The sequence below is a fragment of the Mastomys coucha genome, unplaced genomic scaffold (assembly GCF_008632895.1).
Source record: "Mastomys coucha isolate ucsf_1 unplaced genomic scaffold, UCSF_Mcou_1 pScaffold15, whole genome shotgun sequence".
Taxonomy (NCBI): Eukaryota; Metazoa; Chordata; class Mammalia; order Rodentia; family Muridae; genus Mastomys; species Mastomys coucha.
In genome coordinates this window covers 7,040,175-7,054,087 of record NW_022196897.1, presented here as the reverse complement: position 1 = coordinate 7,054,087, position 13,913 = coordinate 7,040,175, and the positions used below count along the sequence as shown (strand labels likewise).

Sequence of the window (13,913 nt, the reverse complement as noted above, 5' to 3'; positions counted from 1 at the left end):
GAAGGGGGGGGCTACCTATTCACGGAAGGAGTGCTGCCCCGAGTTAGCCAGGGGGGCTATCTATTCACGCCTGGTTTTTACTGCTTCATCTCCTTTTCATCTTCCAGATAGGCTTTTTGTCACTGTCTCCTACTTTGTTTACCCACTTAAAACAATTCCCTTCTCCTCTCATGGCAGTTCTTGTCTCTCATTCAGATAAGTACTATGATTCCTGTTCATTGTTTCTTAGTCATTAACCTTTATTCTGCAAAAAACAAAAGACCAAAAGTAAGAATGGAAGGCTTCTAGAGAGAAAACACTGTTGACTTAGGTGGCTTCTGTGGTGGCTTCTGTGGTCCAAACTGTGCAGACACAGATAGAGGGAAGCCACTGTTGACTTAGGTGGCTTCTGTGGTCCAAACTGTGCAGACACAGATAGAGGGAAGCCACTGTTGACTTAGGTGGCTTCTATGGTGGCTTCTGTGGTCCAAACTGTGCAGACACTGATAGAGGGAAGCCACTGTTGACTTAGGTGGCTTCTGTGGTCCAAACTGTGCAGACACAAACATCATTAATCACTTCCTGTTTGAAGATATGGCCAATTTGTATGGATTTTTCTTAGTTTCAGTTTGACAAAATTCATTGTTATTTTAGTAAAAACATTTATCTCTTCCTATATTGACCTCTGGTTAGTAACTCATTTGGATCAAGAAGACAAAGTGGTTATTTTAACAAACAGTGAAATGGACACTTTGCCTACACAAATAGAAGTTGTTTTTATATCTTAAGGTAACAAAATTATATAGGAGCTAATTATGCTACCTACAACAGAAAGCACTTGTTCTTGGCTTTTGTTTTCATACAATACTATGTTATTCCCTCCTCCATATGTATATGTATATGTGTATATGTTTCTCTATCTGTGTGTATGTGTTTTAATTTAAACCTTTCTAAAATGAAAACTAACCAAACACTTAAAGCTGTATGCACATTTAGATTTTAGATAGTAGCTTATATTTTAAATTAAGTATTCCTTATATTTTATTAAAAAAAAAAAGATTTGCCTCAGGTTCTGGTGGAATCACAAGAACTAGGAATACAAAGCAGAAGAAGCACATTCAAAATGCTGACTTTCCTTGGTGAAAACGGTGTTCTCAGAAGACAAACGAAGGCAGACAGAGCCCATTCACACAACGTGGTCCATTTCAAATACTCAATACTGACATAACATTTGGTGGGGGAAGTGTGCGTGTGTGTGTGTGTGTGTGTGTGTGTGTGTGTGTGTAAAAGCTAAGTCAATATTCTCTTTTGCCAATGTAATACCAAGTATAGGGTGCCCATACAAAAGGGGAGGGTGTTTTAATTTTATTTAAATTCACTGCTGATCAATAATCTAGTAATGTTTTCTTTTCAGTACAATACCACATTCCTTAAAAGGCTGATCCTGGGACCCAGACACTTTAAGATCTAGAGAACAGAAGTCAGGAGGGTAACCATTCAGAGATTTAAATGGGTCAGAGCTTTTTTCCCTTTTAATGTGTTACCAGTTTTGTCTAAAAGGAAAACACAATTCTTTTTAAATTGACATTATTGTTTCTTTGTCATTTGTTACATTTGAAAATGAACCACACAAAACACTACAAACTAGCAAATTTTTTGAAATTTGTACACAAAGCAAAAATCACCTCTAGTTTCAAACTCCCATTTACTAATGCTGCACTTAATTTTTTTTTTTTAAACAAAGATGACAGAGTTCAAATATTGTCTTAGAATTCTCTCCCTTATTTTTTAACTATACACCCACCCACACCCCAATTTCAAAGCAGGTCCCTGACGCATCTTGGTCATGGGCATCTCCAAGATGACATCTTGTATTTCCATGGCTTCTGGTTATAGAAACCCCAGGCTCTTCTGTTCAAGGACTTGGGGTGGCTAAGTACCCCTTCTGTTATTCTCCAACAAGCCTCTGGAGCCATTTCTTCCTCTTGCCTGCTTTTGTCTTCATTAGAAGCTGCGGCTACTCCAAGATTGGAGAACTAGTGTTGGTCAGGTTTCCTTGGGATACTTGACCCACTCCCGATGGCGGTGGCAGAAGACTTCTTGAGTGTCTAACCAACCGTGGCAAATACAAACTTGGAGGTCTTTGTAGGTTTTGCTGGAGATCTGCAGATTGCTCCTCAGCTCTTGACTGGAACTTCCCCTCCATTAGTGAGAGAGAGAGCTTTCACTGGGCTTTCTCTTCCTGGTCCTCCAGCAGTCCCAGTGTATGGAGTCTTCCAGGCTTCGCCTCTCCTGCAATTCCATACCACACTAAGCTTCCCATTTTCCATTTTGGGTACATTTTCTTTCTTTTTCTCTCTTTCTTCCTTTCTCCTTTTCTTTCTTTCTTTCTTTTTCTTTTTAAATCTCTCATCCCCTTTCCCACCTCCACCTGTAGTCCCACCTATCTGTGGAACAGTGCTGTTCTAGATGCTTGGAAAGTGTCGATGAATCAATGAAAAAGATTGCTTCCTCCCTGGGTCTGGTGTTAGTGGGAGACAGAGTGTAAATAGCAATCAACCACAAGATGGGAGGAGGTAAGAGAATGCATGAGGGCAGGGCGCAGGATGGGCGGGGCGGGGGGCGGGGTGTGTGTGAGAGCCAGCAGTATACTAGGGCAGTTTTCAACATTCTAGCAATGCTTTCCCAAGTGATACTTTAACAGTGACTTGGCTTTCTAGAAAAACCTTCTAGGCAAGAATTGTCAGTTCAAAACGCCTTGGGCAAAATACTTCTGGAACTGGAAAGTACTTCTAGAACATACTTTATAATCTGTTTTACTCTTCATTGTTTTTCCCCAACAATGTTAATTTGTCTGTTAATGAAGTAAGCTACATCTCATTTAGAGAACTTGGCAGGCAGGCTAGAAATGGCCTCTGAGAAACATGACCTTGAAAAGCATCTCCTCCTTCGTGGCTTTTACATAAAATTGGATATGGCTAGTTTCCTGGCACAGGGGCTTGAGTCACAGAAAGGCAGGGATTTTGTGGGAAGTTTGGCAGGAAAAGTTATGGAGTCAGCCAGCCAGGTCCATGAAGAGTGAAGGTGAATTAACTCAACTTGCCCATAAAAGGTCCAGAGAGTCTTTGGAACCCCAAGAGACTGCCCCTCCAGAATCTGTGTTCATGGGGGCTGAGTGGCCCCATACTCCCTCAAGTTCCCTGAAAAAACCACTACTGATTGAAAATTCTGCAGTCACAGGTTCAACCCTGGCTCTCACCTCCCCTTCCATCCACTCCATTTCCCTCCAACACCACAGCCTTGGTAGCAGGGTAGAATGAAGTGGTTCAGTATCTTTTCATTCAGACTCATTACAAACTATTTGAAGTGTTACTCTGTGAAGAAATAAAATTTGAAAGGTCCAGAAAGCTTGAGTGTCCATTCACAGGGAATCACCTGATAGACAGCACCCCTGGTCACCTGGAAAGATGGAGATCAAATGGCTTTAAACCTGTCTGGATGGCCTGAGTATTTGCTAATGCTGTTGAGAAAGTCTCCCATCTACATATTATTGTTACAGGGAGGGGAATATGTTCTTAGTGAGAGCAAGAGGCATGCTGGCCTGAGAGCCGATGTATTAGATGAGAATCTGGTTTATAGAGAGATTATACGATTTCATTTTTAGGTCATAAAAATTGGAATGAAAAAGCATTTGTCCCTTTGCAAAAATAAAAGTATGGTGACTGTATGGTCTTCTTCTCCTCCTTCTTCATCTTCCTCTTCATCTTCCTCTTCTTCTTCCTCTTCCTCTTCCTCTTCCTCTTCCTCCTCCTCCTCCTCCTCCTCCTCCTCCTCTTCTTCTTCTTCTTCTTCTTCTTCTTCTTCTTCTTCTTTTTCTCCTCCTCCCTCTTCCTCCTCCTCCTCCTCCTCCTCCTCCTCCTCTTCTTCTTCTTCTTCTTCTTCTTCTTATTATTATTATTATTATTATTATTATTATTATTATTTTCCTTCTTTTTCCTCTTTGACTTACTTTAGTTGAGTTGATTATCCATACACTACTCAGTTTACAAAATAAGCATCTAACTCTGGAAGATATCCAAAATGTGAGAAAAAAAACCTGATTGTTCAGCCCTGGATGAGATATCTGCTCCACCCCACCCCATCATCCCTCCACCCAGGACTCAGGGAACATTTCCTAGGAGGACACAAAAAAGAATGTTAAGAACTGGGGATAGGACAGAGGAATAGGAAATACTGTCCTCTGGACATCATATAGCTGCTGCACATGGGAGCCCACAATAGCTGCAGTGATGTGCACAAATTACACTGATGAAGAATTCTAGCCTGGAGGGAGAAGGGGCTTCAGAGGCCCTGGCTGAGAAGCTACTGGCAGTAAATGGTTGGTAAGGAAGGGTGAACCAGCTGCATTTCTTTGGAGAAGGGTGGCCTTTGGTAGGCTGCTCATGACCCAGTGGATGACCCTACATCCATTCCCATATGGGCAGCACTAATGTGATTCAGTAGATGCAGATATCTGCTCCATGATGGATGGAGACAGACAGATGGACAGGCAGACAGACACAGCAGGCGAATAGTTGAAGTAGGGAAGGGTATGAATGAGGATGTTGTCTTGGAAGGGATTAGAGAGAGCAAGTGTCTGGAGGTGGAAACGATCAAGATACATTGTATCTATTCTATGAAAAAAATTTCAACAATAAATAAATATTATTCTTTTAAAAAAGAACTAGTAATTAATTTTAGGCATATCCAGGTGTGAATATAGGAGACAGGTCACTGCAAGACGGACCCACAGTACTTAAAGAAGGTTACAGCACATTGTTAGGAATTAGGTTAGAAATGCGTAGGTGTTCAATCAGCTCTCAAATGCACCTGGGCTCAGCTCTGGCTTTGCCTCCTTCCCTCACACAGAAAGCAATTAGAAAAAATCGTACAGCCCCCAGCAGTACCGCGGCTCCTGCTGGAAGAGTATTAGTGGAAGAGCTCCCTTCCAAATGAGAGTCTGTGGACCTCAGGAAAGCCAAGGTTATGCTAACTGATGCAGAAACAGTCAAAGGTGAAAACATTTTCTCTTAAAATCATGCTGTTGTTTCTGTTGGGTTTGACTTGATAACTAATACATGAAGTGATTAACATTCTAGGAGAAGCTAGGCACTGGCCTGGAAGACTTCATTACTTTTGGTTGACTGTGGGATCCTTTTTGACTCCAATTTTCAGCATCTGGCACAAATACCCACTCTGACTCACTCTAAAAAATATTTACTGGAGACTAGAGAGATGGCTCAGCAGTTAAGAGCACTTTCTACTCTATCAGATGACTGGAGCTTGGCTCCCAGCACCCACACAGAAGGCTCCAGTCTCAGGGGACCCAAAGCCCTGTTTTGACCTCTGAGGGCATCAGTCATGAATTTATACACACATGCCTGCAGGCAAAAGACTTATATGCATACACCGATAAAATAAATAAATCTAATGTGTTAAATATTTGCTTTCAAACATTTTTTTTTAGCTCAAAAACTTTTTTTTTTCAGAGAACACCAGTAAACCCCTTATCAAACATGAATGAGAGAAGGCTGAAGGAGTGGAGGGTACCTTTAAGTAGGTGAGGAGAATCTCGCCTCAGACTAAATAAATCACAAGATGAGGTGGGTTGTAGCAGAGTAAGGAGACATTCAGCCCTGGTTCTATATTTCTGAGGTGGAAACTACAACGTCAACAACAATCTGTGAAAGCAATAGCTTCTGGAGCTAATCTGAAGACAGCCCTTAGAGGACTAGCTCCCCCTATCTCCTTCAGGGTTCCCTTAGAGGACTAGTTCCCCCCATTCTCCTTCAGGGTTCTACGGAGCTAATTTACAGAGCCAGAACCATATCAAGACACCTGGACACTCTGGAGGCATGTGAGAACTATTTTAGAGAATATGTAGACAGACACAGGCAACAGGGAGGTTTTTGGTGTCACTGATAAAACATTTTGCAATGGCATGGTTGCCATTTAACATACTGCTTCCTGTGTCTGAAGCATCTAAAAGCCAGAGCTTGCTTCCCTCCCTGGATGCAATGGTGACCCTTGGCTTGGGAAGTGATTCCTCTGACCTCTGACAGAGGAACACCCTTTGTTTTGATGTTTCAGCTGTTAGGTTTTTCAAGGGGCATTGCTAGATTTTAGTCATCCCACCAAGGTCTTATAAAATGTTTGTGTGGGAGTAGACAAAGAATAAGAAAGGTTAAGAAAATGGCTGTATGAGGGGAATAAGGGGATAAGCTTCAAGTTAGGAAGGGTAATTTTAGCGCATGTACACACCCACACACACCCACACACACCCACACTCACGTACTCACAGGCACACAATACACTCATGCACACACATGCACACACATGTACACATGCAAAGAAAGATAAGAAAGTAAATTTCGTTTGCATACCAAGTAAGAGGCAGAGGGGCAAAGGATTACCTTACAAAAGCCAAGTTTGGGAAATTCCTGTCTTGCAAGGCTATGCCTTCTGTGGAGGAAGGAGCTTGCCCCCTTTGTCGTCTGACAGACCTGCATTCAGTCTGCAGCTCAGCTATTTACATACCCACGCACCCAGGAAAGTTAGCTAAGCATGCAGTGTCTTGGTCTCATTAGTGATGACTAATTCGATATCCATTTTTAAAAATGATTACAGAACACATTCCACACTGTTGCTAATCAGGAGGCATCCCCAGCCCCAGCCTTTCTTCATGCTCACAGTCTTTAGTTGAAGCTTAAAATGTTTCCATTTCTCTAACGCTCACATCTTTTCTAAATGGATCTTTAAACTCTTTACAACTGATAAATTGTTTTAAATAATGTTGGCAGGAATGTTTCTAGCATTGCTTACTTTCACTTACATAGGAAGTGAAAAATATGAGTTAAAAGGGGAAGGGAGATAGTCCGGTTGGTAAGGCACGCACTCGCTGCGCAAGCATGAGGTCCTGAGTCTGGATCCTAGGACCCAGGCCAAGTGCCAGGCATGGTAGCACATGCTTAGAGTTCTAGGGCTGGGAAACAGGAGCCAGGAGTATCTCTAGGGCTCACAGGTTTGCTTGAAAAATTAAGAGTTTTTCAGGTTCAGTGGGAGACTGCCTCAAAAAAATAATGAGAATTGGGGCTTGGGACATAGTTTACTGGCTAGAGTACCAGCTGCTCTTCCAGAGGATCCAGGCTTGATTTCCAGCACCTACATAACTGCTCGTAAGTGTCTGTAATTCCATTTCTAGGGAATCCAACACTCTGTTCTGGCATCTGTGGGTACCAAGCACTCACATGGTGCATACACATAAGCAGACACAATACTAAGACACATAAAATAGTAAGAATTGAATTAAAAAAGTAGACAGTGCCAGATCATGATGCCTGGACTCCTATATGTATATGGGCATGTAAACACACACACACACACACACACACACACATATACACACACACATGCAGAGGAACCAGCACACACACACACACACACACACACATACACACAAACATACACACACACACACACACACACATACACACAAACATACACACACACACACACACAAAGACTTGCCATCTGGGTATAAGGGTTTGCACAGTTTCCCAACAAAATTCAATAGTCAATTTTTTTGGTGGGGGACAAGCCAATCAGATAACTACTTTCATAAGAGACCCCAAAGAACCACAAAAGTCAGATTACCTAAGAAAACATGGAATCATCTTAAAAGCCAAATGTCACAGTCAGGGTATGCAGGACCCAGCAAGGTTAGTGTACTTACTTGGCATTTGCAGGGCTGCTGGTAGTCAGGTTCGCCAGGGCCAGTGCAGCTGCTTCCCTCACCTCCTCATTGTCACTTCTGAGCAACTGAACTATCTGTGGAATCCCTGCAGAGAAACGAGTGTGAGCCATGACTCCACACTCATCCACACAGCCTGAGCACAGCATCCACACAGCCTGAGTGTGGTAACCACACAGCCTGAACATGATAACCACACACACAGCCTGAGTGCAGCATCCACACAGCCTGAGTGCAGCATCCACACAGCCTGAGTGCAGCATCCACACAGCCTGAGTGCAGCATCCACACAGCCTGAGCGCAGCATCCACAAGCCTGAGCATGATAACCACACACACAGCCTGAGTGTGGTGTCCACACAGCCTGAGTACAGCAACCTAGAAGCTTTCAAAAACTGGCGGTCTCTGGTTTACTTACCCTGGGTGTTGAAAAATTCTTTGCAGCTCAAGTTCTCGCACATGGCTGAAATAGCTTGGGAAGCAGCAATCTTGGTTCCATCGCTGTCAGACCCCAGGAGGGTCACCAGGCATTTTTCAACCTCTTGTTCGTGAAAAACTTTTCTATTTTCAGCTTTCATAAACAGAAATGAAAAATAATCAGAATTTGCCTGACAAAGGTATACTTACTACCTGACAGAAATACAAGCCATTTGCTAACTTTAATGTCTAAATCTAAACTAAGCAAAATGTGTACCTAGTTACCTTTCAGTCCATAGCCGAGATACAAAAGGGATGATGGGTGTCACCTGTGGTCCTCGTTCCTCATCCTGCTGTGTATTAGGTGTGGTAGGGAGCCTTGTGTGGTGAGATGCACACACACACTCAGATGTGCCACGAGCTGATTCGGCTCTGGTGTTCACACTGGCTCTCTGCTCACTAAGCACAAAAGCTCAAGTACCTTCTATTGTTTTAAATATAAAACACAGTATTAAGACGTGCCTACAATGTGCAGATTGGAGAACTGGATACATAAGACTTCCAGAGACGGGCAGAGGGGATGAGGAAGGAAGTAACAGTCCGGTTCTCAGTTTCCATTAAAACCTTCCAGTGTCTTTTCCCCAAATGATTGAGCGTGCTCATGCAACAAAGGCTAAAGACGCCACTTTAATTACCGTAGATACAGTATAAGACTGTGTTAGAATAATTTTGCTTTCTGAAAACATTTGCCAGTCTAAGTCCACATCATGGTATTTGCTCTCTTATGAAATATTAAATTTCAAACCAACTTCATGTGTGTGTGTGTGTGTGTGTGTGATGATGATGGAGGCAGAACCTCAGGACCCTAGATAGACTAAGCAAGCAGTCTGCCCTGAAGCTTCCCTAACCTGAAACCTAAAGTAATTTTTTGTTTTTGGATTTTTGGTTTGTTTTTTTTTTTTTTAATTTTTTTGTCTCTGTTCTTTAAACATTTTTTCTCTTGTCCTAGGTTTTTCTAGGTTATTTTTTTGTTTGTTTGTTTTTAATAAATGCTAGTTTCATAGTATACTGAAGGAAATACCTTGCAGAACCTTAAGTTAGAATATTAAGGTTATTTTTGCACTCCATTAATTTAAAATTTTTCATTCTATTTCATTCTTAATCTTCTACTATTTAAGGAATCTGAAAAGCTCACTGTTAAACACTGGGGTCATGGCTCCAAGGCTGCAGAGGGAAGAAACAGCTGGGAAAGAATTCCTTTCCAAGTTACTTTTGCCTTCTTTAAAAAATTTGGCTGTATATCTGATTCTCCATTCATTATCTTTGTGGAGTCTGACAGGCATAATCCTGACAAAGTCAGGTTTTGTGGCCAGTGAGCCAGACTGACTCTGCAGTCTGAGGGCATTAATTATGAGAATAATCTTCTGCCTCCTAACCTGACAGCACTTCTTATTACAATCTGCACTTGGGTCCAATTAATTACTTAGACGTATTTTAATTGAATTATTTTTTTTCCCTAGAAATGCTTTCAGAAACAAACACTAAGAGGGTCTCCATTGGTAAGTTAAGATTTGCTTTCTCCTTCCCTCTAACAATGATTTCCCTCAGATTCTCTTGTCAACAGCAGTGTTAGTCAGGTTTGCAAAGACTTTCTGGCCTGGGTTCATCCTTCCCCAGATGCCTCCCAAGAGGTCTGGCTCTGAATGGGTGGAGCTAGGTAACCAATCAGGATCCTTGTCCTGGGAGCCTATCAATCCTGTGCTTGGACAGGCTTCAGCTGGTCAGAACAAGTATTTCATTTAAAACAACAACAACAACAACAACAAAGCTGCAGTTAATACATTGAAATGGCCTCTAAGATATTTTTAAATTCACGAAGTCTTAGTTTAAAAAAAAAAATGCTGGAGACTTTTCCAGAGGCACTGTTAAAAGGAGGAGGAGGAAGGAGGAGGGGGAGGAAGAAGAGGAGGAGGAAGGAAGGAAGGAAGGAAGGAAGGAAGGAAGGAAGGAAGGAAGATTATTGTAGTTGTATCATTAAGCTTTCCCTGATGTCTCTGAATCAAATCCTAAACAGATCACTCAACATGAATTCTATCAGGAAAATCTGACAAGATACAGTAGCAATTAATGTGAAAAGATCAACTTTTGAGCACATAATTGTTTCATTAAAAAAAAAAAACAAAAAAAATCTGGAAAGATTTAAAAAATAATTTAAGTAAATACTGAGGGCAATTAGATTTTTACAAAATAATTTAAATAAGTACTGTGGGCAATTAGTTTCTCAACCCTGCTGGGAATGTTCTCAAAATCCAGCTGTGTTCACCAAACCTCTACAGTGTTGACTGCAGTGTGGCTATAATAGATCTAAAAGATGAATTAACATATTAACCAAGTGCTTTCACCGAATCCCTATGCCAAGAAGGGTTTGTGCTTTAATTATGCAGATAATAAAGACTGCGGGTTACTTTACTAATAAGTAATGCCCTTTGGAAATGGCACCCAGTGTGCTAACATAAAGGAGTCAGGGGCTTCAGGGCTAAAAGCAAATGCTGGAACCCTTGTCCTGCCTGTCCTCAGGACTGGCCATTGTCCCACCTTTGTCCCTGCTGAGCAGTTAACACCAGCTCATAAAACTCTCTGCAACTAGGTCATTAACACCTCCCCACCCTCCAATGGTGCCAGGTCAAACTCCTGCTGACCCTGCTTCCCATGCAAGTCACAACTTCAAAAACCTATACCATTTGCTTACATGTCTCAGCTGTTTTTGACAGACAATGAAAACACACACAGTCATCTAAAATATTATTGGAACAATGGAAAGGAAAGCCACATTATAAATTATTGCTAATAGGGCATTGTTCTGATGGAATTGAGGACTAACAACTGTTCAAACCTATGGCACTTTCTAACTGGGGAAGAAAAATTAAACTTTAATTGTGTACTTTCAACACAGAAATATTAGAAGATAACTGTTAATCCTTAAGTTTGGGTTTTCAGTAGTGTAACTAATATAATGAGGCATGTCTAATGAATCTGGCAGATGGACATCAATACTGTCTACAAATTGATATGAAAAACAGACCTGAATGGAGGTAGGGTGTGGAAAGAGAAGTGGTGTACAGTCAGACACACAAAGAGAGGTGATTTGGGATTGTCCCAGGTAGACAAGAAGGGAATGACCCAGCAGGGAGGAAGGCGCCACCTCTATCAGTGGCTCAGGAAGATTGGCCCTGCCCCACTACTGCTCAATTAAACAGTTCTGTCAACAAATGTGGCTAAAGCAGGAAGTCTGAAGCAGAGTGACTTGTAACAGCACATGGCTCCACTCAGAAGTAGGTCCACGCTTAAGGATTTATTAAGATAGAAACTATGGCAATTTATGAAACTGTTTCTTTCTAGAGGCATTGAGAACCAAGAGTGAAGCTTTCAGATCAGATATCTCCTAGTCTGAGAAAATCAAAGCAGCTAGGTGCCATAGGGTTTAAAGAAGCACTCGACAATTGTTTCCAGCATCTCTGTATTCAACAAAAGGCAGAATCAACTCAGGGAAAACATACCATAAAGGACAAAGTAAAGTTACCAGCCAAATAAGTACAGTTGTAAACAAACAAACAAATAAATAATCTTTAGAGGTGGGGGGATAGCTTACATATGGAGTACCAGCCTGGCACATTTAAGAGAGTGGTTTGGTCCAGAAAGAGAGAGAGAGAGGTGGGGGGGAAGGAAGAAAGAAAAAAGAGAGGAAAAAGAAAGAAAGAAAAAAAGAAAGAAAGAAAGGGAAGAAGGAAGGAAGGAAGGAAAGGAAAGGAAAGAAGGAAGGAGAGAAAGAAAGAAAGAAAGAAAGAAAGAAAGAAAGAAAGAAAGAAAGAAAGAAAGAAATGAAGGAAGGAAGAAAGAAAGAGAAAGAGAGAAAAGAAAAAAGAAAGGTGGGTGGGTGAGTTTCTTTCTTTCTTTCTTTCTTTCTTTCTTTCTTTCTTTCTTTTTTTTTAAGAAAAACAAATTAAGAGTTGAAACCAGAAAGCCAAATATCGACGGTGTGTGCACAGGCATAGCCCAATGAGTGATGTCAGCGGAGAGAGAAACCCCACCCACCCAGAAATGGGCATTTTGCTGGGCAGTGGAGGTTGATTCTTGTCCCACTGCTTACCTAGTATCCCACAATAGCAGTGTCAGATTAATTGAGTTCATGCACAGGTTTTCTAAATTTATCATAACAGCAATCTATAAAGGTCACATGCAGGAAACTAGAAATACATATAAAGCAGAATAGGCTCTAATAGCTTAAAGCACGTTGTAAAAAGTCTTGTGGTTAGGAAGGTGGCCTGGGGGTAGAGTGCTTGCCAGGCAAGTCGAACAACCTGAGTCCATATGTCCAGAGCACACATAAAGGCCAGATGCTACAACACAGCTCTCTGTAACCCAGAATGCCTCTGTGAGGATCCTGAGAGGCTCACAGGACAGCTAGCCTGGTGCATGCAGCCACAAGCAGCAGGAGAAGCCTTGTCTTGTCTTGTCTTTTGTTTCTTTTTCTTTCTCTGGTTTTTTGAGACAGGGTTTATTTGTATAGTCCTGACTGTCCTGGAGCTCAGCACCTGAAGCTGTGCCTTTACTGTCACAAGGCTCTGTGATACACACGTGCTGTTACATATTTGTGCACAGATATGCACACATACATGAACACAGGCATGTGGGCACACACACAGGTATTCAGACATGCATATGTACTCATGAATATGTGCATACATGCACACATATGCATACATATGTGCACACACATACACATAGGTATATGGACATGCACATAGGTATGTACACACAGATACACACAGAGGTACACACATATATGTGTACACACGTGTGTATGGACATGCACACAATCTTATAGGTCCAGAAAGAAAAACCAGTTATTTCATCGACACCTTGAAAAACAATGAAAATAGACATTTTGATTTTCTTTCTGAGTTTAATCATTTGATGAACACGGATAGTACTAACTCAAAATGAGATGTCCCAAAATCCAAGGGAAGGACCAAAACAAGAAGAAATAAATACAAAATCATAACCTAGAACAAGTCTTGCCCGGCAGAATGTAACACAACAGAGACAGGGAAAGTTCCAATCTAAACAAAAAATGTGTGACCCCAACAGATGAATAGCTACCACTGAGTGAGGGTGTGTCGACTTGGTCCCGCTCATCCTTGCTTTCCTCATTTGGACACTCTCACCTGGGAGACAGAGAGGGCTTCAGACAGACTATGATGGCTCTGGAATGACAGGGGAATAATGCCTATGTGCAAGGCTGGCAAGGGTGCTTGATCGGATTCTCAAAGAACGTCAAGACTCTCCTAAAGCCCCAGTTTGGGCACAGTAGTTGCATGTGCTGGGAAGCCATCAGAAACAACAGGCAGCAATTCAGAAGGCATGTGAGAATTAGAAACAGATGTAAGGTCCTTAAGGAGAGAAGGAAGTGGTGCTGACGTTAGTCACAAGTGAGATTTCTCTGGCAGATTTTAGAAAGATCAGGAGACAAGCTCAGTATTGAAATGATGGATGAATGCAAAGGGTTTTGGTTTGACAGTTGGGAGAAGAGCTAAACGAGAGACTGTTCTAGACATGGAGAGGAAGACAAGTGTGAGACAGCCCAGTGACCTGGGTTCCTTTCGGTCTGTCTGGGCTGGGGTCCAGAGCAGACCTTGGGCACAAGCTCTGTAGCCAGTCCCACAACACAC

At 41.9% G+C, this 13,913-nt stretch overlaps 1 protein-coding gene across 5 annotated transcripts in view; it reads right to left on the bottom strand.

Moving 5' to 3' along the window:
- The window catches only part of Armc3 (armadillo repeat containing 3), an 86,313-nt gene that overhangs the window by 34,428 nt on the left and 37,972 nt on the right, over window positions 1-13,913 (bottom strand). For all 5 annotated transcript variants that reach the window (XM_031369117.1, XM_031369116.1, XM_031369118.1 and 2 more), the window contains exons 9-10: window positions 8,186-8,338; window positions 7,751-7,856 (exon numbers count right to left, since the gene is read on the bottom strand). In XM_031369117.1, coding sequence (XP_031224977.1) covers window positions 7,751-7,856; window positions 8,186-8,338 — 259 coding nt within the window. The remainder of the gene's footprint in view (window positions 1-7,750; window positions 7,857-8,185; window positions 8,339-13,913) is intronic.